We start from the raw sequence: 22,950 nt of genomic DNA on the forward strand, positions 1-22,950 counted from the left end.
CTCAAAGTGTGGCCCCGGGGCCAGCAGCCTCTGCATCCCCTGAGAAGTGGTGGGAAGTACAAACCCTGACCCTCTCCCCTAGACCCGCTGAAGCAGAAACTCTGGGTGGGCCTGGCCCCCTGCATTTTGCCAAGCCAAGCGCCCCATGATTCTGATGCACGTTCACCACAGCCACCCTGCTCTACGGACTTGACGTGGCCAGCCTGTGGGGGGGAGGAGCTGCGGCCCCCAGGGAGGACCCCCAGCACTCACATCATGACGAAGTTTCCGAGGATGGTTGGGAACATAGCCAGGGGTGCTTCTGTCCCCGCACAGCCCACCTTGCTGACGCCCGAGCCGCAGTCGCAGATGAGGGGCACATTCATTGTGCTGCACGTGACCTAGATGTGGCTGCAGGGAGAGACAGAAGATGCGGTTACTTGTGCCATTTGCAAGGTTCTCACCTGCGGGGTAGGTGAGGTGCCAGGTATGATCTTGGCTCCGTGCACCCAGAGCTGGGCATGCCCGGGGGGCAAGCCACCATCTGGACGCTCTGGGCAGTTTGCTGGAGCGGCCAGCCTCTCAGATGACCACCTGCATGTGGCTGCACTGGGCTAAGGCTTTTTCTCCTATCTGGTGTGGCCCGTGACTTGTTTCACCGGGGTCCCCTGAAGCAGCCCCTTCTCCATTCTCCCAGCCAGGGGCTTTGAGCAGGGGGACCCTGGTAGGCACGGTGGTCCTGGTGGTCTGCCTGCTGGTGTCACGGCCAGGGCCCCCAAGCCCAGCACCCATACTGCCTCTCCTGGGAGACCTCTCCCGCCTCCCGGCCCAGGGTCGAAATCAATCCCCCCCTCCACTTGGCTTCTAGGCAACTTCTTCCACGTTTTTACAAGTTTGGAAAACATGAGAAAGTATAAAGAAGGAAATCCTAATCTCCCAGAGTCCTACCACCTACCGCTGCCCTGTTCTATTTTGATATTTGTTTCAACTTTATTTGTATACATGATTTAAAAAAATTAATTACCCTCAAAATAAATGAATCCATTTTCCCTTTTGAATATTGCATTTTAACTAAACCTTTACTGTAACAAATGTTATTTTTCATTTTGAAAGTGATTTTAATTCTTTTCCAGATAAAGACAACATGTTCACTAGAGAAAACTATGGGGGGAAATAAAACTCTCCCCAAATCCTACTAATCATAGACAGCCTTTGTTAACAGTGGGCATCTACCCTTTCGGCTCCTACATATAGCATAGGGGTCATTGGGGTCATTTTCTGTCTGGTGCCTTGTGAACAGCCATGTGCGGTACGATTCCCGGGGGCAGTGGTATGTGGTCTAGCTATATGTTTATTGTATGTATGCATTGCATATGAAATATCATATATATTTATGCACCTAAATGTTCTGCAGTGCTGTTTACAATAGCCAAGACGTGGAAGCAACTTAAATGTCCATCAACAGATGAATGGACATAAAGAAGATGTGAGATATATATATATATATATATATATATATATATATATATATATATAAAATGAAATATTACTCAGCCATAAAAAAGAATGAAATAATGCCATTTGCAGCAACATGGATGGATCTGGAGAGTATCATACTAAGTGAAGTCAGACAGAATGACAAATATCATATGATAACTCATATATGGAATCTAAATAAAAGATACAAATGAACTTATTTACAAAACAGAAATAGACTCACAGACTTAGAAAACAAACTTATGGTTACCAAAGGAGAAGTGGGGGGAGGGATAAAAAGGGAGTTTGGAATTGACATATACACACTAGTATATTTTAGATAACCAACAAGGACTTACTATGTAGCACAGGGAACTCTGCTCAATATTCTGTAATAACCTAAATGGGAAAGAAATTTTAAAAAGAATAGATACATGTATATGTATAACTGAATCACTTTGCTGTACACCTGAAACTAATACAACATTGTTTATACTCCAATATAAAATAAAAATTTAAAAATAAAATATTACATATATTTAAAATATTATCTATATCTACAGCTATTATCTGCTCATCCCTTTAACTGACCCCTATCGTGGAAGGTTTAGACCCAATCTTTCTGGTTTTTATAAATAACCTTGTGATGAGCCTCCTTATTCCTCTTGCTTTGTCCTGAACGCTGGACCAACTCTTGATCCTGTACGTCCTTAGAATGACCAGTGGGAAGACCAAGAATTTTGAAAGGCTCCATAAACAGTTTGCACATTGCCGTCCAGAAACATCAGCTGATTTGCTGCTGCCACATCGAGGCCCTTTCCGCCCCGTCCACCACCTCCACCTGCCCCGGTCTCCCTGACGGGCCACGAGCTCCTCCAGGCAGAGTTCACGTCTGCCCCCAAGCACCTGTCGCTCCACCAGATGCCCGGCTACTGTTTGCTGATTTGCTTTGGAATTCTGGTCTGTCCTTTACGGAGGACTTTGGGCATTTTCATGGGTGTCCTGTTTGTCTGGATGGTGGTTGCGTATCTTCATGTAGCTTCTTTTTTCTTTAATAAATTCATTTATTTCATTTATTTGGCTGCGTTGGGTCTTCGTTGCTGCACGCGGGCTTTCTGTAGTTGCGGCAAGCGGGGGCTACTCTTCGTTGTGGAGCGCGGGCTTCTCATTGCGGTGGCTTCTCTTGTTGCAGAGCATGGGCTCTAGGCACGTGGGCTTCAGTAGCTGTGGCGCACGGGCTTAGTTGCTCCGCGGCATGTGGGATCTTCCCGGACCAGGGTTCGAACCCGTGCCCCTTGCGTTGGCAGGAGGATTCTTAACCACTGTGCCACCAGGGAAGCCCCTTTCCTTGGTTTTTTTAAAAATCATCTGATGCTGCCTTCCATTTCCATTTACTTAGCAAAAGGAGGAAAATTAGGCCACTAGTAATTGCACGGCTCTTTCCAAGCCTGAACACTTTCATCTGGGTGGCTTGAGTGGAGGGGATTTGCCTCCCTGAGCTTGCTGGTCGCTGGAAAGGAGGGCAGGGCTGCTGGGCCCAGAATGCAGCATTCCACGAAGGGGTGTTTTCCTGCTTTGCTCCAAATCCTTATGGAGCTGGGACTCCCTTGTAAGTCTAAATAGTCATATCAACGCACAGAAACAGAAGTCTAAGGAAGGGTGTGATGGAAATTGGAAGGGAAATGTTCAGCTTACCCACAGGACGGACATGCAAAAGGAAGGGGAAGATTGAATTGCTCCCAAACTTCAGGAAATGTACTAAAAGCACATAGCTAGCACTAGTGAGAACTGGAGACAAGAAGGTCCAGAGATGTAAAAGGTGGAGCCCACCTGTAGCCCAGGTGGTGTCCCTCTGTGTCGTTGCTTCTGATGAAGCCACTGGCATGTGATTGGCAGAGATGGCATCTTCTTGACCCAGTTAGGCTTCTCCAAGTTCATCCATCAGCCTCTTAGAGCCTTTGCTTCTCTCTTTCCATCAAATCCCCCTTCTTGGGGTTTGGATGAAGTGGGCTCCAAGGACTCTGGCCCCAGAGGTGATCACGACACTTGTCAACAGCGCTGCTATGAACACTCATGTACAGGTTTTTATGTGGACATATATTTTAATTTCTCTCGGGTAATTGCTGGGTCATATGGTGGCTCTATGATTAAAATTCTTAAGGGACTGCAGACTGCACCGTTTTCATTTCTATTAGCGTCGTACGAGGGCTCCAGTTTCTGCACACCCCTGACCACACACCGGTCACTGTCTGTCTTTCTTTATAGTCATCCTAGTGGGTGTGAAGCGACATTTTATTGTGGTTGTAATTTGTATTTCCCTGATGGTTAAGTATATTGAGCATCTTTTCATGTGCATATTTGTATATCTTCCATTCACATACCTTCTTTGGATAAATCTCTCCTCAAATAGTCTGCCCAAACAAATTGCTTTGTTTGCCTTTATTTTTTATTAATTTTATTGAAGTACTGTTGATTTACAATGTCGTGTTAATTTCTGCTGTACAGCAAAGTGACTCAGTTATATGTATATAGTATACATATATATATATATAGAGAGAGAGAGAGAGAGAGAGATAGGTATATAGATATATATATACTTTTTCATATTCTTTTCCATTCGGGTTTATCACAGGATATGGAACATGGTTCCCTGTGCTACACAGTAGGACCTTGTTGTTTATCCATTCTAAATGAAATACCTTGCATCTGCTGACCCCAAACTCCCAGCCCTTCCCTCCCCCACCCCTCCTCCCCCTTGGCAACCACAAGTCTGTTCTCTATGTCTGTGAGTGTGCTTCTGTTTCCTAGACAGGTTCATTTGTGTCGTATTTTAGATTCCACATATAAGTGATATCATATGATATTTATCTTTCTCTTTCTGACTTACTTCACTTAGTATGATCATCTCCAGTTGCTGCAAAGGGCATTATTTCATTCTTTTTTATGGCTGAGTAATATTCCATTGTGTATGTATTCCATTCCATCTTCTTTATTCATTCATCTGTCAATGGACACCTAGGTTGCTCCCATGTCTTGTTTGCCTTTATTTTTGAGTTATGAGAGTTCTTTATACATTCCAGACACTAGACCCTTGTCAGATGTAGGATTTGCCACCGTTTTTTTTTTTTACATTGTTCAAAGCTTTTGATTAAGTACAATTCTCAAGGATGGCCAGTCAATCTCACCAAAAGTATTCACGTCCCCTGAGTACACAAATCACATCCCTACCTTTGGTCCTCTATTCCTCTCCTGTGAAATTCCCTACCTGCATCTCCTCCCCATCTTGAGGTCCTTGAAGCCAGAGCCCTGTAGGTCTGCACCAGAACTGAACTGGGCTGCCTGGGACCACCTGCCCTGCCTGGGACATTGAGCTGGAACTGTAGTGTGAAAACATCACAGGATAACGTTGTCACGCAGAGGGAGCGTGCCGGATACTCTTCTCATCCAAAGCAAGTTAGGTGGGAGCGTCAGCTCTGAACGGGTGAGTGTGTAGAATGAGGGTTCTCAGCTGTGGCATGATTGGCATTTTGGTCTGGATAATTCTTTGCTACGAGGGCCATTCTGTGCATCGTAGGCTGTTTAGCAACATCCTGGCTTCTACCCACTAGAGGCCAGTAGCACCTCCCACTTGTGACAGCCAAAAATGTCTCCAGACACCACCAGATGTTCCTGGGGAGAGGGAGGTGGACAAAATAGCTGTGGCTGAAAACCTCTGGTGGAGGGAAGGACCTTCATGACGGAGACCTATCAAAGCTGGTGGGAAGACAGTTCCAAGTTCTGAAGCAGTTAGAACCAGGTTTCCCGGGTCCCAGATTACCCAGATCACAACAGATCTGAGTGATTGTTTTACTCCCTTTTATGCAAAGCAATTTCTTCCAAACCAACTCCATCACAAGGAGGAATGCAAAAATCAGAATGACCAAGTTGTGTAGGTTATTCTCAGGACATTGTCCTGTTCTTTTCCCTGTCAGGTGCATCATGCCCACTCCCGTCTACCAAGGATGGAAGAGAGGAGGTTCTTCCCACCTGTGACCTTGGTGTGCCTGACGGGTCCTGTGTGACCTTGGTGTGCCTGACGGGTCCTGTGTCTGTGTGAGTGGTGCAGCTATGGAGGAGAGCATTAGTGTAAAGCCTCCTGTTTATAAACCATAAATGCTGTGACACCTAAGGAGCGGATGATTATAACATCAAGGGTTTATCCTTATGATAGTTTGAGAAATTTGAATTTCCCAAATGGGAGAGGTTGGGATGAGTGAGTGTGTGTGTGTGTGTGTGTGTGTGTGAAGGGGATGTTGGAGTGGCATAGAATTGGAAGATAAGTCTGTGGGCTAAAGTATTTGTAAAGGGTTTTGTGAGCCCCAGGATGGATGGATGGATGGATTAGATAGATGATAGATAGACATACATATAATCATTTCTAGCCTTTCATCTCTTACACCTCTCAAAGTTCAGACAACCATATCTCCACCTAGTCCATTTGTTAAAAAGAAATCCATCTCCAAAAGGGAATCCTCTTCCACTGTTGGTGGGAATGGAAATTGGTGCAGCCACTACGAAAAATAGTATGGAGGTTCCTTAAAAAACTAAAAATAGAGTTGCCATGTGACCCAGCAATCCCACTCCTGGGCATATATCTGGAAAACTCAAATTTGAAAAGATATGTGCACCCCCATGTTCATAGCAGCACATTTACAATAGCCAAGACATGGAAGCAACCCAAGTGTCCATCGACAGATGAATGGATAAAGAAGATATGGTACATATATACAAGGGAATATTACTCAGCCATAAAAAAGAAGGAAGTATTGCCATTTGCAGCAACATGGATGGACCTAGAGATTATCATGCTAAGTGAAGTAAGACAGAGAAAGACAAATATTATATACTATATGTGGAATTTTTAAATATTACAAATGAATCAATATACAAAACAGAAACAGACTCACAGACATAGAAAACAAACTTATGGTTACCAAATGGGAAAGGGACGGGGGTAGGGATAAATTAGTAGTATGGGATTAACAGATACAAACTACTAAAATAGATAAGCAACAAGCATTTACTGTATAGCATAGGGAACTATATTCAATATCTTGTAATAACCTATAATGGAAAATTATATATATCTGAATTGCTTTGCTGTAGACCTGAAACTGACACAATATTGTATATCAACTATACTTCAATTAAGAATAAATAAAACAAAATAAAGAAATCCATCTCAAAATGGTCCTTGCAGGAGGAGAAATGATGTATCTTTCTGCTGCCTCTGCAAAATTTCTACAGTCTTGGTTCTCTTCTATAATAAATTTAATCCCACAAACATGTATGGAATACTGACTCGTGTGTTGCTTTAGCAAGTTCCCGGGTCTAAGTGGAGAAAGAGACTCCTTCCTCCCAGCCGCCCCCGCCCCCCATATTGAGCTGGACCATCCCTGATGCCTCAGAACGGGACTTGTTCTTCTCACAGGAAATAGAGGATCCACAGAATGTGGCTACTGTTTGTTTTTCTCCAGAAAATTACCCAAACTCCAGGCGGCGGTGTCCCCGTAAAGAGACCGCATTCAGCTGAAGGGGAGCAGGACAGGCAGGGTTTACACACTTCCTGTCACAGGTCCTTCCTTTAGTGGGACATGACCCTGGCTGGCTTTCAATGTTTTTAATAGAAAATGGGGAGAAACATACCCCACAAGATTTAAAGGGGTTGTGATTGGATGATCTCAAAGACACTACTGCAGGCTCTGAGCAAGACACTGGTTCTGCCCTCAAGGAGTTCCCAGCTTATAGGAGAAACACATTTGTTTTCTAAAGTCACTTTAATCCAGTGTGATAAGGGCTGTAAACAGGAGGCAACGTTACGAGTTGGCCTTGGAAAACATGCACAGATTCCAGACAGGGGAGAAGAGAAGCAAAAGCCTGGAGTCCAGGGTGGGTGGGGCAGTCCTTGAAGGATGAAAGAACACTCCATATGGCCTTGGGTCTACTGTTCCTTGTGTCCCCACTGCTGTCACAAGTGTTGGGCTTCACTTAGACATTAATGACAGCCACCACGTGGAGAGGACTTTCTCGTGCTAGACACGGTTCTGAGTTAACTCATTTAAGCCTCCCAGCAATGGTGTGGGGCTGGGGAGCACCAGCCTCAAGGTCCTGATGAGGAGACAGGCACAGGAGAATAAAGTAAGAGCTCCAGCTGGTGAGAGCTGGAGATGAAACTCAGTCTCAGGGAGCTTGACTCCCTACACAGCTCTCAGTCTGAGCTGTCAGGGGAAGCAGCTTCCCCTATTACTAAGGGAGGGGACCTATTGTCCCACTCTCAAATCTGGGAGGGAGTTGTGACTGTGACCAGTGACATTGATGGAGATGACATCATGTTAGTAGTCATCCATCCAGAGGAACTGTGACCCCCTCTCTTGCCCCGCTAAGACTACTGGGTAAAAGAGCCCGAGCTAGCCTCTTGGAGGAGGAGAGGCCACTGGGAAGAGAACCCCAGGCGCCCCACCAATAGCCAACCACCTGCTAGACATGTGAAGGAGGCCATCGTCAATCATCCAGCACCAGAGGGTCTGCTAGGTGGCCCCAGATACATGAGAGAGCCCATCAGAGACCAAACCAGCTCAGACCAGAATAGTCACCCAGCCGACCTGTAGACTGATGACTAAAAATAAGATGGTGATTGTTGCAAGCCACTAAGTCTTAGCATGGTTGTTATGCAGCAAAGGCTGACTGATACACTCTGCTACTCTGCCTTTGTATTTTTAATAAATGGCCCTTCCTGTGACCCTTGCGACCTGCTGTCAGTGGGGTCAAAGTCATCTGCTCACCAATACACAGGGATAGAGAACACAGAGAAGCTCAATATTTTATCAAAAGTCACAAACCAGGGGTTGGCAAACTACAGCCCATGAGCTGAAACTGGCCCACTGACTGCTTTTGTAAATAAAGTTTTATTGGGACACAGACACGTCCATTTATTTTTTACATATTGCCTATGGCTGCTTGTGGGGGGGAATGGGGCTACCATGGCCGAGCTGAGTAGTTGAGACCAGGTGGTCACAAAGCCTGAATGAATTATTTACTATGTGACCCCTTATAGAAAAAATTTGACAACCCCTAGTCCATACTTAATGCCCTTAACACTATGACAATAGTTCTCAAAATGTGGCCCCCCAGACCAGCAGAATTAACTTCACTAGTTAGAAATGCAGTCCTATGTCCTTACCCCAGATTGACACTATCAGACATGCTCTTGTTTAAGAAGCCCTCCCAGTGACTCTGATCTCCATGGCTTCAAGATCAAACAACCCAACCATCTTTGACAACAGAAATCTGGTATGATGCTTGCTTCCCCAGTTTAAAAAGCATTTTCTTTCCCACTCCCAGCTTTTGGAAGACCAATAACTGCCTGGAATCCTTATTTGACTAGTTTAATCTGCCCTCAGCAAGATTCTAGACCAGCTCACAGTCACCCACCAAAACACTTGCCGTCCCCCCCAGTGCCATGACTGAGCCGAAGGTGTAGAAGGAGTTGTTTGGGGGCGGTGGAGGACGAAGTCAAACCTTCCTTCCTGCCCCCCTTCAAAATAAATCCACCGTTTACGAAAGGCAGGCAGGAGGTCTGGAGTGCTTTCACGGCGTGAAATCAATTGGAACAAAACCAAGCCTTACTGATCCTTGTGGGGTGACACCTCACTGTAGTTTTGATTTGCATTTCTCTAATGATTAGTGATGTTGAGCATCCTTTCATGTGTTTGTTAGCAATCTGTATATCTTCTTTGGAGAAATGTCTATTTAGGTCTTCTGCCCATTTTTGGATTGGGTTGTTTTTTTGATACTGAGTTGCATGAGGTGCTTGTATATTTTGGAGATTAATCCTTTGTCAGTTGCTTCGTTTGCAAATATTTTCTCCCATTCTGAGGGTTTTCATCTTGTTTATGGTTTCCTTTGCTGTGCAAAAGCTTTGAAGTTTCATCTAGGCGGGTGGGATAGGGAGGGTGGGAGGGAGGCACAAGAAGGAGGCGATATGGGGAGATATGTATACATATAGCTGATTCACTTTGTGATACAGCAGAAACTAACACAACATTGTAAAGCAGTTATACTCCAATAAAGATGAAAAAAAAAAAAAAAGCCTTATATCTAAGTCACAAAGTCTGGGCGGAATCACCAGCTCGTCTTGGTCTGTCCAGATTTTCCCAGCTTTAACGTTGAAAGAACCATGTCCCTGGAAACACCCCAGTCCTGGGCAGACTGGGACAACTGGTCCCTCCACGTCTGGGATTTAAAAGACGACGTTTTCTGCAGCCCAGAAAAGCCCAGCATGTGCAGGCTGGTGGCATTTACTGATGCTAAGTGCCTGTGCTGGGGGAGGAGTTGAAAGGCGGGACCCTGGGGCTTGGGAGCCGAGGGGCTGCTCAGAGGCCACCAAAGGCAGTTACCCCCACTGTGCGGAAACTCTGGTTCCCACCAGACTGGGGACCTGGAAGCCGTGGGGACCCACAGGGGCATCCGGGCCAGCCACTGTGTTCCTGGACCCAGCATCCCTGGCATTGAGGCTGCCACGTGTCACATCTCCCATTCGACCACGAAGCCGGGTCTTCACACGAGGTGCAGTTCTTCAGGCTGAGACGAGAATTAGCAGCGCATCCCCTACAGCTTCTAGGAGAGCACGCTGCAACCCCTAATGGTCAGAAAGTGAGGGTCCCCAGCGCTACACTATTCCCTTCCCCCAGGGAGCTGTGCCCTGAGATACAAACAGGGAAGGGGTGAGTATTATTTCTCTTTTTTGTACTAGTTTATGATGATGTATTATACAAGATCCATGTAAGGTACGTCTTAGCGACGACTACTTATTTTAATAAATAAGTTGATAGCTCACCACCCAGCGCGAGTCATCTATATCATCCAAACCTCTGCGTAGCCCTCCACTCCGGCCTCCCTCCTAGAGGCAACCATCACCCTGAAGTTTGTGTTAATAATTCTCTTGCCTCCTTTCTCAATTTTGCCACACCTGGACCTGTCCCTGAAGAAGGTATTGTTTGGTTTTGCCTGCTTTTGAACTTCTTATGCAGGGAATGATCACCCTGGATGTTTCCTCAGGGGCTTGCTTGTTTTGTTCAGTCTTTGGAGATCTCCCCACGTTGGTGATATGACTGTGGTTCATTTTTCACCACTGTAGAGTATTCCCTATTCCACTGTGTGGATACGTGCTCACCTGAGGCGAGAGATGTGTTTGAATGCCAGCAGGAGGCTGGCAACCCGTGGCATGAGGGGGAGCGTGCCCCCTTTCTCTGGAGGACGTGATGAGGTGCAGGTCGGAGACGGAGCTGAATCTGGGGGAGATCCAGGTGAGGCTCAGCCCCGCCAGGTGCCCCTCATAGCACTTGACCTCTCCCCTAAACAAATGTTAAGGTCAGTTATTTAAATAATGTGGCCGGAAGGGGTATCGGCTTGCTCTCCTAGGATGTCACGCTTCTTGGTTTAGTCCAGAGGACATCACACGTTCATATTTAGAATCAGGTATTTATTTGCACGAGTAATACATGTCAGCAAACCTTCCACAGAGTGTGGCAATTGAAGAAAGCTTCTGGCTCAGCGTTTTCCATCCCAGATTCCAGGCCCTGCACCCCAAGAGCGCACACAACGCGACCTGGGATGGTACACCCCTTCAAGACTAGATTCTGCTTTCTGTTTCTTCCTGCAAAGCAGCTCAGTTTCCTGTGTGCCCGGGGTGTCCCCTGGTGGCCATTCACTAGACCACAATGCTCATGGACCCGGCTCTCACATCCATGTGCAGGAAGGAAACATGGAGCAAAGAAAGGTTTTCAGCCTTTCAACTTACCCCTAACACAATACACAGTAATTGGACAACATGAAAAAAATTTTTTATGTACAATAGTGGAAGGAAGAGGCAGAGGCAGGTTTTTTTTCTTTTTCTCCTTTTTTTTAATTGATATGTAGTTGATTTACAGTGTTGTGTTAATTTCTGCTGTACAGCAAAGTGATTCAGTTATACTTATATATACATTCTTTTTCACATGCTTTTCCATTATGGTTCATCCCAGGATATTGAACATAGTTCCCTATACAGTAGGATCTCATTATTTATCCATTCTATATATACTAGTTTGCATCTGCTAATCCCAAGCTCCCAATCCATCCCTCCTGCACCCTTCTTCCCCCCTTGACAACCACAAGTCTGTTCTCTATGTCTGTGAGTCTGTTTCTGTTTCGTAAATAAGTTCATTTGTGTCATATTTTAGATTCCACATATAAGTGATACCATACAGTATGTGTCTTTCTCTGACTTACTTCACTTAGTATGATAATCTCTAGTTCCATCCATGTAGCTGCAAATGGCATTATTTCATTCTTTTTTATTGGCAGAGTAATATTCTATTGTATATATGTACAACATCTTTTTTATCCATTCATCTGTTGATAGACATTTAGGTTGTTTCCACGTCTTGGCTATTGTGAATAGTGCTGCTGTGAACACTGGGGTGCATGTATCTTTTTGAATTATGCTTTTCTCCAGATATATGCCCAGGAGTCGGATTGCTGGAGCATACGGCAACTCTATTTTTAGTTTTTTGAGGAACTTCCATACTGTTTTCCATAGTGGCTGCACCAGTTTACATTCCCACCAACAGCGTAGGAGGGTTCTCTTTGGGAGAGGCAGTTTTAATACATTGTACTTAACTAAAATATCCAGTTCTGGGTCCTGAGAGGATACAAAGGTGCCATCTGTGTCCTGTAGAACCGATGAGTCCATCTAGCGCAGGGGACTGCACACATGACCCATGGGCCACATCTGGCCCCCCATTTGTTTTTGTAAATAAAGTTTTATTGGAACACAGCCAAGCCCATTTGTCTACATATTGTCTGTGTGCTTTCTCACTACGGCAGCAGAGTTGAATTGCTGTGGCAGAGGCTGTCTGGCCCACAAAGCCTAAAGTATTTCCTACTTGGCATTTTCCGGAAAATGTTTGCCCACTCCTGGGTGAGTGGGTTCATGGAGACACCTGTAAAATGGGCTATTCTTAGCCTGGAAAGAAGCTTCCTCTGTGGATTCGATTTTTCATCAATTCATTCCAAAAATTGTTGCAGACCTACTGTGTGCCAGACATTATTTCTGGCCAGAAAAGATTCTTGGTGTTTTCAAACTTGGAGAGCTCCAGTACTTTCAGTCTGGACAACAGTCATACCAGTTACCAGCATTTTCCACCCAAAACAGCTTCTCACTTTTTTTTGGCTTCTACCATCTAGACCAAAGTTTCACCCTTTCAGCACAGACACTTCCTCTTTGCTGGACTGAAATTTATATAGGCGCCATCTCCACATTCACCTGTTTCTCCTGATAATGTTGGAAGCCAAATTTTGTCTTCTGTGGAGCATATCAAAAATGATGTGTCGATTCCAGCCTGGCCAGGGCCCACAGGAGGGGAGAAGAAAGGGCATTTTGGCAAAATCTGGGTCCGGTTACATGCCTGCTGTTAAATCAAGGCTCTGCTCCCTCAAGGCTTTAGAAATCTTTTAGGGATTTCCTCACTTGTATTACCCTGGCTTGTGTCACTGGTGAGAAATGCAAATGCTTGTGAATTTCTAATGCATATTTGAAGGAAAACTCCAACATATTTCATTTACCAGTGGCCATAAGCAGCCCAAGGTGGACCCTTCTCCTTAATAGAATCTTAATTTAAATGTGGATGTACCGGGCTGTGATTAGACATATGAACAGAAACCCAGGCCACTTTCCTATGTATTCTGCCAGGAGCCCCTGACTCTGGGGCCCAGGAGCCTGCCCATGTGCCCAGACCCACAGAAATTAGGGAATTCCCGACACCTTTAGAATTGAATTCCAGACACTTTTAGAAGTAATTTGGTTCAATCCCTACCTAGAAAAAAGTCTTTTTTAATAGCTGGAGGAAGAAGATAAAAAGAAGCATCAAGAGAAAACATGAAACCATTCATTTTTACACATAAGAAATTTGAAATTCCCGAAGCACACTTTGCTACCTGGAAAGCAGCCACCCCCCTCTCACCTCTAAGGTCCCCGAGGAAGAGATGGGGCACCTGCAGGCCTGATTCTCAAGGGGGTTTGCGTTTATTCAGCAACCGTCGGTCTTGCTCAGCGACATCCCTCTTCCTATTAAAAAAAGATTTCAGGGACTTCCCTGGTGGTCCAGTGGTTAGGACTCTGTACTTCCACTGCAGGGGGCACGGGTTCAATCCCTGGTCATGGAACTAAGATCCCGCAAGCAGCGCGGCGTGGCCAAAAAAAAAAAAAAGATTTCAAAAGCCTCTAATTAAACCGTGAAAGTAGGACTTCCCTGGTGGCGCAGTGCTTAAGAATCTGCCTGCCAGTGCAGGGGACACGGGTTCAGATCCCTGGTCCGGGAAGATCCCACATGCCACAGAGCAGCTAAGCCCATGAGCCACAACTACTGAGCCTGCAATCTAGAGCCCGCGAGCCGCAACTACTGAAGCCCGCGTGCTTAGAGCCCGTGCTCCGCAACAAGAGAAGCCACTGCAATGAGAAGCCCGCGCACCGCAACGAAGAGTAGCCCTCGCTCGCCACAACTAGAGAAAAGCCCGCACGTGGCAACAAAGACCCAATGCAGCCAAAAATAAACTAAATAAATAAATTTAAAAAATAAACAGCGAAAGCACCTAAGTCAAACCAGAGCTACTGAAACAAAGAGCTGAATGAACATCAGGGACAAGGCAACCCACTAACGACTTCCCCAACCCCGTCCACTGGGGAAAGGCAGTTCTGTACAACTGAGCTACCCGGACAACTGAAACTTCATGAACATGACGTTTTTAAACACATGAGCCTCTCAAGGAAAGGACAAACCTCTCTGCCTGCCTTACCAAGACTGCTGGGTGTGGGATGACCTTGTCTTGGTGGCCTGCGGCCATCATGATGCAGAACAACCGCACTGTGCTGTGACACAGCTGTGACCTCAGGGTCCTGCCCCTGACATCAGGGTCAGCCTGCCAGGGCCCAGCATGTCCTCTAGTTTGTATTACCTCCTTTCTACTTTTGCTATATCCACTCTTACACTTGTTTTGCCACATGGGGTCCCCCAGGAATCAGTCCTGCTGCTGAGACCCAGGCCCCAGCCAGAACCCCGAGGCCTTCCCCTTGGATGGGGAGCCTTGGGCACTGGAGGAGAGTTGACCATTGGGCAGAGCTGCCCTCAGCCCTGGGCAGGGAAGGTCCAGGCTGGAGGAGAGCCCACATGTCCTGGCCTGGACAAGGCAGGGACAGAAGCATTGGAGTTCTCCTCTGTGGGCAGAACATGTAGCACCTTCATTGAAACGATGAAAAAAAAAAAAGGGACTTCCCTGGTGGTCCAGTGGTTAAGATTCCGCGCTCCCAATGCAGGGGGCGTGGGTTCGATCCCTGGTTGGGGAACTGAGATCCCACATGCCACACTAACAAGAGGTGACGGGGACTCCTGGATCCCGCCCACTCGGAGCACCACGGCATTGCCTCTGCCAGTCATAATGCCAACCCGGGGGCCCTGATGGGGTAGTTAAACTGTAACAGCCTTGCTTCCCTGGGTCCAGAACCCAGATTCTAACGCCATCTCCATGAACGCCTCCGAACGGCCGCCTGGACGCACAGGCCCACCTGGTAGGGTCGGGTGAGGGGGGAGCGAGTGGCTGCAGGGGATGGACTTTACGTGTACGTGCGTGCTGAATGCTGGTCACAGTTTAGCGCCTGGGCTTTGTGACTTTGTACAGACAATGAAGTTCGTGCCCTTACGGGCACACCGGGAGGACTTTAACATTCGCTGCCCCTGTGTAACGGGATGGAGATGCAGGTGTTTCTGGTTCCTGGGACGGCTGCCGTGCCCCATCCACATGGGTCACCCACTCCTAGAGGTAACCATCCCCTGCCTCCTGGTGCAGTCGTGCAGCTGGCCTGACCTTGGAATTCCGAGAGTGTTTGCTCCTGGGTCTGGCTTCCTCCGCTCACCGGCGTGCACGGGACTCTCCCGTGCGCTGTAGCCCCCGCGACGGAGGGTTTGCCGTGTGCTGTACCTTGGTCACCCACTCTACTGTGGACTGACTTTCGGGTTCCTTCACTGTTTATGAGCAGTGCCGCTGTGAACACTCTTATGAGCACAGACGCTTTGTCCCTGGCAGTCCAACCCGGCCAAGGGGAGCTGCGCCCAGGGGACGCAGATGCTCGGCTTTAAGAGATGCTACCAGACTCTTTTCCCCAAGGGGCCGTTCTAATCTGCACCCCCATCCCAGGGGTGGAAATGCCAGGGGCTCCACACTCACCAACAGGTGGGCTTCTGGGCCCTTTCATCTTTGCCATCCAGGGGGAGGTGGTTGCATCTGCATTTTCCTGACGACTAAGGATGCTGAGTACATTTTCATATAGTTATTGGTCATTTTGTTCAGGTCTCTTCCTCCTTGATAAAAATCAGCTTGCCAATCGCCGTCTTAGTGATTTGTAGGAGCCCCTTATATAGTCTGCCCATGGGTCCTCCAGTGGGAGGAGCACCGTTGCAAATACCTTTTCCCTCCTTGTGAATTGCCTTTTCACTCTCTGAATGTTCCATTTTGATGAAAAGAAGCTCTTTTTTTTTTTTTTAACATCTTTATTGGAGTATAATTGCTTTACAATGGTGTGTTAGTTTCTGCTTTATAACAAAGTGAATCAGTTATACAAATACATATGTTCCCATATCTCTTCCCTCTTGCGTCTCCCTCCCTCCCACCCTCCCTATCCCACCCTTCTAGGTGGTCACAGAGCACCGAGCTGATCTCCCTGTGCTATGCGGCTGCTTCCTACTAGCTATCTATTTTACATTTGGTAGTGTTTATATGCCCATGCCACTCTCTCACTTTGTCACAGCTTACCCTTCCCCCTCCCCATATCCTCAAGTCCATTCTCTAGTAGGTCTGTGTCTTTATTCCCGTCTTGCCCCTAGGTTCTTCATGACCTTTTTTTTTTCTTCTTAGATTCCATATATATGTGTTAGCATACGGTATTTCTTTTTCTCTTTCTGACTTACTTCACTCTGTATGACAGACTCTAGGTCCATCCACCTCGCTACAAATAACTCAATTTCGTTTCTTTTTATGGCTGAGTAATATTAAAAGAAGCTCTTAATTTCATTGAAATCCAGTTTCTTTTCTTTTTTTGTGGTTAGTGCTTCACTGTTCTTTTTTTTTCCTATTTCTATTTTTTTTAAAATTTATTTTATTGAAGTATAGTTGATTTACAGTGTTGTATAATTTCTGCTGTACAGCAAAGTGATTCAGTTATACATATATATGCATTCCTTTTTATATTCTTTTCCATTATGGTTTATCACAGGATATTGAATACAGTTCCTTATGCTACACAGTAGGACCTTATTGTTTCACTGTCCTTTTTAAGAAATCTTTGCCTAACCAAGATGATTCTCTTTTATTTTTAAAGACGATTTTATTGGTTTACCTTTTACACCTCAGTTTTTTTTTGTATGATGTGAGCTGGAGTCAAGATTCATTTTTCTCCATCTGGGTACTCATCTGACCCAAAAGTTTGCATTTATTAATTCTTAATTAAAAAAAATTTTATTGATAATGGCCTGTTGGCACCTTCAAATGGTGGAGGATTAAGACGTGGAGATCACCTTCCTCCCCACAAATACATCAAAACTACATCTACACGTGGAACAACTCCTACAGAACACCTACTGAATGCTGGCAGAAGACCTCAGGCTTCCCAAAAGACGCCCTCAGGTGACCTACATGCAGAGGCGGGGCCGATACAAAGCTGAACCCCAGGAGCTGTGCGAACAGAAAAGAGAAAGGGAAATCTCTCCCAGCAGCCTCAGGAGCAGCAGATTAAATCTCCACAATCAACTTGATGTACCCTGCATCTGTGGAATACCTGAATAGACAACAAATCATCCCAAAATTGAGGCAGTAGACTTTGGGAGCAGCTGCAGACTTGGGGTTTGCTTTCTGCATCTAATTTGTTTCTGGATTTATGTTTATCTTAGTTTAGTATTTAGAGCTTATTATCATTGGTAGATTTATTGATTTGGTTGCTCTCTTCCTTTTTTTATTTTATAAATATTTTTTTCTTTTTTTCCTTTTTCTCCGCTTGTGAGTGTGTATGTATATGCTTCTTTGTGTGATTTTGCCTGTATAGCTTTGCTTTTACCATTGGTCTTAGGGTTCTGACTGTTCATCTTTTGTTTTTTGTTTTTAGTGGTTTTTTAGCATAGTTTCTAGCTCTTGTTATCATTGGAGGATTTGTTTTTTGGTTTGGTTGCTCTCTTCTTTCTTTCTCTGTTTCTTTTTTTTATTACATTTTTATTTTTTATTTTTAATAATTTTTTTCTATTTTAATAACTTTATTTTATTCATTTATTTATTTTTCTTTCTTTTTTTCTTTCTTTTTCTCCCTTTTCTTCTGAGCCGTGTGGCTGACAGGGTCTTGGTGCTCCGGCCAGGTGTCAGGCCTGAGCCTCTGAGGTGGGAGAGCCGAGTTCAGGACATTGGTCCACCAGAGACCTCCCAGATCCACATAATATCAAACAGTGAGAGCTCTCCCAGAGATCTCCGTCTCAACGCTAAAACCCAGCTCCACTCAACGACCAGCAAGCTCCAGTGCAGTACACCCCATGCCAAACAACTAGCAACACAGGAACACAACCCCACCCATTAGCAGAGAGGCTGCCTAAAATCATAATAAGGTCACAGACACCCCAAAACATACCAATGGACGTGGTCCTGCCCACCAGAAAGACAAGATCCAGCCTCATTCACCAGAACACAGGCACCAGTCCCCTCCACCAGGAAGCCTATACAACCCACTGAACCAACCTTACCCACTGGCAGCAGACACCAAAAACAATGGGAACTATGAACCTGCAGCCTGCAAAAAGGAGACCCCAAACACAGAAAGTTAAGCAAAATGAGAAGACAGAGAAATATGCAGCAGAAAAGGAGCAAGGTAAAAACCCACCAAACCAAACAAATGAAGAGGAAATAGGCAGTCTACCTGAAAAAGAATTCGGAGTAATGATAGTAAAGATGATCCAAAATCTTGGAAATAGAATGGAGAAAATACAAGGGACATTTAACAAGGACCTAGAAGAGCTAAAGAGCAAACAAACAATGATGAACAACACAATAAATGAAATTAAAAATTCTCTAGAAGGAATCAATAGCAGAATAACTGAGGCAGAAAAAACGGATAAGTGACCTGGAAGATAAAATAGTGGAAATAACTACTGCAGAGCAGAATAAAGAAAAAAGAATGAAAAGAATTGAGGACAATCTCAGAGACTGTGGCACGCGGGTTCCAGAGCACGTAGGCTCTGTGGTTTGCGGCACACGGGCTCTAGTTGAGGCGCACAAGCTCAGTAGTTGCGGCACACAGGCTTAGTTGCCCCGCGGCATGTGGGATCATAGTTCCCTGACCAGGGATGGAACCTGTGTCCCCTGCATTGCAAGGTAGATTCTTTACCACTAGACCACCAGCAAAGTCCCCAGCCTCCCATGTTCTTAGCTGAACCTGCCATATTCTTGTCCTTGTCTTTACATCAAGTTCATCAAGCAACGGGTGTTGAGCACAACCTAGGTGCTAGGCCAGAAGGCAGAGCCAGGCAGGAGCTTTAAACCACGAGGAGCCCTGGACCTCAGTGGGAAGGTGCAGCCGGTGCAAGGTGACAAGGTCCACGCTCTTGCCTCTTAGTGGAACTCTGCCACCCATCAGACATGCCACCATCAGTGAGGCACTCTTCTCCAGGGATTTTTGCAAGTTTCTTTATTGTCAAGTAACCTATGGCAGGCAGCCTGTAAGATGCACCCTTGGCTGTTGGTAGCCCCTGTGTAGCCCCCTCCCGTGTTGAAAGGTGCTGACTTGTGTAACCAATGGAATATCTCAGAAGTGGGGGAGCAGGACTTCCGAGGTTAGGCATAAAGGACGTTGTGTGTCTGGGATCACCCACCATGGAGGCCGCCATGTTGTGTGGATATTCAAGCAGCCTGTGGAGAGGCCCAACTGGTGAGGAGCTGAGACCTCCAGCCAACAGCCAGCACCAATTGCCAAATATACAAGGAGCTGCCTTGGGAGAAAGTCCTCCAGCCTCAGTCGAGCCTTCGGATGATGCAGCCTTAGCCAACACCTTGCCTGCAACACCATGAGAGACACTGAGCCAGAACCACCTGCTAAGCCACTTCTGGATTCCTTAACCTCAGAAATTGCGTGAGATAATGTTTATTGTTGGTTTAAGCCATTCAATTTAGGGGTCACTTATAACATGGTGACAGATAATACATAACCCTGCTCTTCTAGGGATGATTTTATGACCCATGAGTGGGTTGCAACCCAAAGTCCGGAAAGCACTGGTGGAAAGCTTTGCATCTGGCCCAGCCCTGCTTCAGGACACAGCCTTTCTAGTTATTTAACAAGTACAGCAAGAGGAGATGAAGCTCTAGGGGAGGTGGTGAAGAGCACAGACTCTGGCACCACGTGGAGTTTGAGTTCCAGCTCTGCAACGTATCAGCATGTAACCTTGGGCAGGTCCCACTGTCCATCTGTGCCTCGGTTTCACCACCTATAAAATGGGGGTGATGACGATCGTATTTAGTAGCTGGGCTATTGTGAGGGTCAGAGAGTATATGTAAGGTTCTCACAGCGGTGGTGGGTGCAGAGTAGGAGCTGGAAGAGTCAGCTGCTGACACAGGGCAGATGGCATTCTGGGGCTAGGGATACATCCGGGAACAAAATAATCATAAATTTACCCTCACTGATCTTGTATTCTTGTGGGGGATACAGATAAGCAAGATAAATTGGTAATTTATATTCTATAACTGGAGAGTAGGTTCTATGAAGAAAAGCAAAGCCAAGTCCTGGGATGAGTGTGTGAGGAAGGTTTCCCTGTGAAGGTGATATTTAAGCCACGTCTAGAAGGTCGTTGAGGGAACCAGACGGATGCCAAGGGAAAGAGTGTTCCAGGCAGAGGAAACAGCCTGTGCAAAAGCCCTGGGGTGGAAGAGTCCTGGGGCCTTGGAGGGCCAGCTAGGCAGCCAGCATGGCTGTTGCCGGGCAAATGTGGGAGAAAGAGCGAGGCAAACCTTAGGTTCTGGAAATGACGTTGGTTTTCGTTGTGAGTGACAGGAGACCTTGAGAAGTTCCGAGCAGAGCGGTGACATGCTCTGACTCTCACACCTTAACAGGACAAGTCTGACTGTTGTGCTAAGAACAGGTTGGGGCCGAGAGGCCAGAGGCCGGGAAACCAGTGCTGGGGCTCCTCTTGCTGTCGAGAGAGGGCGGGGCTGGGACAGGGTCAGCACAGAGATGGGAGGGAGTGGTCAGGTGCCGGATGCCTTCTGCAGGAGACCCTGCAGGAGTACAGGCCGGTTGGGTGAGAGGGGGATAATTCCATGTTCGGGTCTGGACTTGCCATCACCTGAGAGCAAATTCTGGGGGAGACGTGGGAGTCGCTGATCCGTGAAGTGTGAGAAGCCTTTAACACCCTAACCCTAACCCTAACCCTAACCCACCCAACCCTAACCCTAACCCTAACCCACGTAACCCTAACCCTAACCCTAAGCCTAACCCACATAACCCTAACCCTAACCCTAAGCCTAACCCACGTAACCCTAACCCTAAGCCTAACCCACACAAGTGAGATAGGGAGGAGGCATCTGGACACGTGGATGGGACTCAGGCCAGAGAGGCATCGGAGGGGGACCAGTGCTTATGGAGGTATTTAAGGCCCCGAGGCAGGTGAGGCTCCCTGGTTACCTGCCTCTCACCGAGAGCTCTCTTCACATCCCTGTTTGTCCAGGTGAGTGAGCTGGCCCTGCACAAGTCTCCAAGCCCTGCCTGTATTCCCGGGACAAGGAACTGGGCGGCATGAGCAGGTCTGTGTGTGGGTCACTGGTGGACAGTCACACGTGGGGCACTGAATTTCTGGAAGCTGAAGCCATCCCGTCCCTGCCTCCCAATCACTGTGGTCTCCCCACGTGACACTCCAGGGCGTGCTTTCGACATCTTTCCCAATAGATGTGGAGATGTGAGTCTGGTGAGGGGCAGAGTGGTTTTGCAGGGTGAGAGCGACCTGCCCTTTCTAGAAAAGAAGCGTGCGGTGTGGACTTACATCTTGATTTTGCACATTCTCTTCAACTCAGCCTCTCACCCAGAGAACCTGGTTGGGTCACTGCCTGGCCTGCCTTCTCATGATCGAAATAACACCCACATCCAGACAGGAGAGCGCCAAGAACTGGAGGAACACCCCCAGGCCTCTGTCCCTCCTGGGATAGCTCTCCCTGAAGATAGCAGTGAAGCCAAGCCCATCGCCGTGGGCAGCGCATCTGCCCTGGACCATCCTTTCCCCCCACCACCTACGCCAGCCTCACCACGCACAAAGGTGGAGCTCCGGGCTCCCCAATGCTTGCCCGGAGAGGGGGCACTGGGTTTCATCCACGTGCAGAGGAGGTGAGGGAGGGCAGATAAACCTACCCTATTGCACGGGGCGCCCTGCCTCACTGTGTTAGCTGAGCACGCGGAACAAAACAGGTCAAAGCACAGCCCAGCTCCAAGACGCTAACACACGAACAAAACTTGGCAAACTGAGAGGCAGATCCAAGGTTCAAACCTAGAGCTCTCCCAGGAAATCCGGCTGAGAAACCTCACACAAGGCAAGAAAACAATAATCACCCTTATTTTTCAAACAAGGACAACGAGGCACAGAGAGGGAAGTTGCCTGGCCGTGGTCACACAGCTACTGAATAGGGAAGCCAGGGTCTGAGCTCACAGCCACCACCCTCCAGCCTCCTTAAAATGAATTCACGCGGTGACTGTGAGGAAACGGCGGGGCCACCGTACTCAGCGCCATCCCGGTGGGAGTTCACTGCTCTAGCCTGGTACTCAAGCCACTTGTGTGGCTGGTGACAATACAAACACCTGGGACCCCCTTTGACCCATGAGCTCCATGGGCAGGGGTGGGGCACCAGCATTGGAAAATCACGGCTCTAAGTCGGCCCAGGTGGGCCCCAAGCTCCGATCCCCTCCTGGCTGTTCAGGAGGTCGCCTGTCTTTGCTCAACCAGTTCCAGATTGAGCAGGGGAGGCGTTGCCCTGCACCTGCCCTCCCTGCCCAGGGAGCGGGGCTCCCAGCATATCCCAGTCCTCGGTTCCTCCAGGTGTGAAGCAAGTCTAGCACTGCCATCTCTGTGGCTTCTCCGTTCTCTTGTTGGGGGCAGGCGGCCACACTGGGATTTCTCCCTTTGGCAAACAGAACGGATTCTCACACCCAGCACAAGTGTGGCCCCAACAGAGGGCCAACGGTGGAGAAAGTGTGGACCCCTCCCCTGAATCCCATGATCGGTACCCAAAGCTTTGAGGCAGGACCCAAGCGTCTGATCCAAAGTTCCCTGGGCATCCCTTCTACACACCAGAAACTGAGCCCTTGTCTATGGCCAGGCCCCATCGGGAGACAAACCACAAAGAAGTCTGAACAGG

At 47.2% G+C, this 22,950-nt stretch overlaps 1 protein-coding gene across 1 annotated transcript in view; it reads right to left on the reverse strand.

Moving 5' to 3' along the window:
• The window catches only part of LOC132370249 (uncharacterized), a 30,948-nt gene extending 11,503 nt beyond the window's left edge, over positions 1–19,445 (reverse strand). Inside the window, exons 1-2 of the mRNA XM_059929975.1 lie at positions 19,431–19,445; positions 253–390 (exon numbers count right to left, since the gene is read on the reverse strand). Coding sequence (XP_059785958.1) covers positions 253–390; positions 19,431–19,445 — 153 coding nt within the window. The remainder of the gene's footprint in view (positions 1–252; positions 391–19,430) is intronic.
• Positions 19,446–22,950: the final 3,505 nt, after the last annotated feature.

This window comes from Balaenoptera ricei, chromosome 8 (assembly GCF_028023285.1).
Source record: "Balaenoptera ricei isolate mBalRic1 chromosome 8, mBalRic1.hap2, whole genome shotgun sequence".
In the NCBI taxonomy this organism is placed as follows: domain Eukaryota; kingdom Metazoa; phylum Chordata; class Mammalia; order Artiodactyla; family Balaenopteridae; genus Balaenoptera; species Balaenoptera ricei.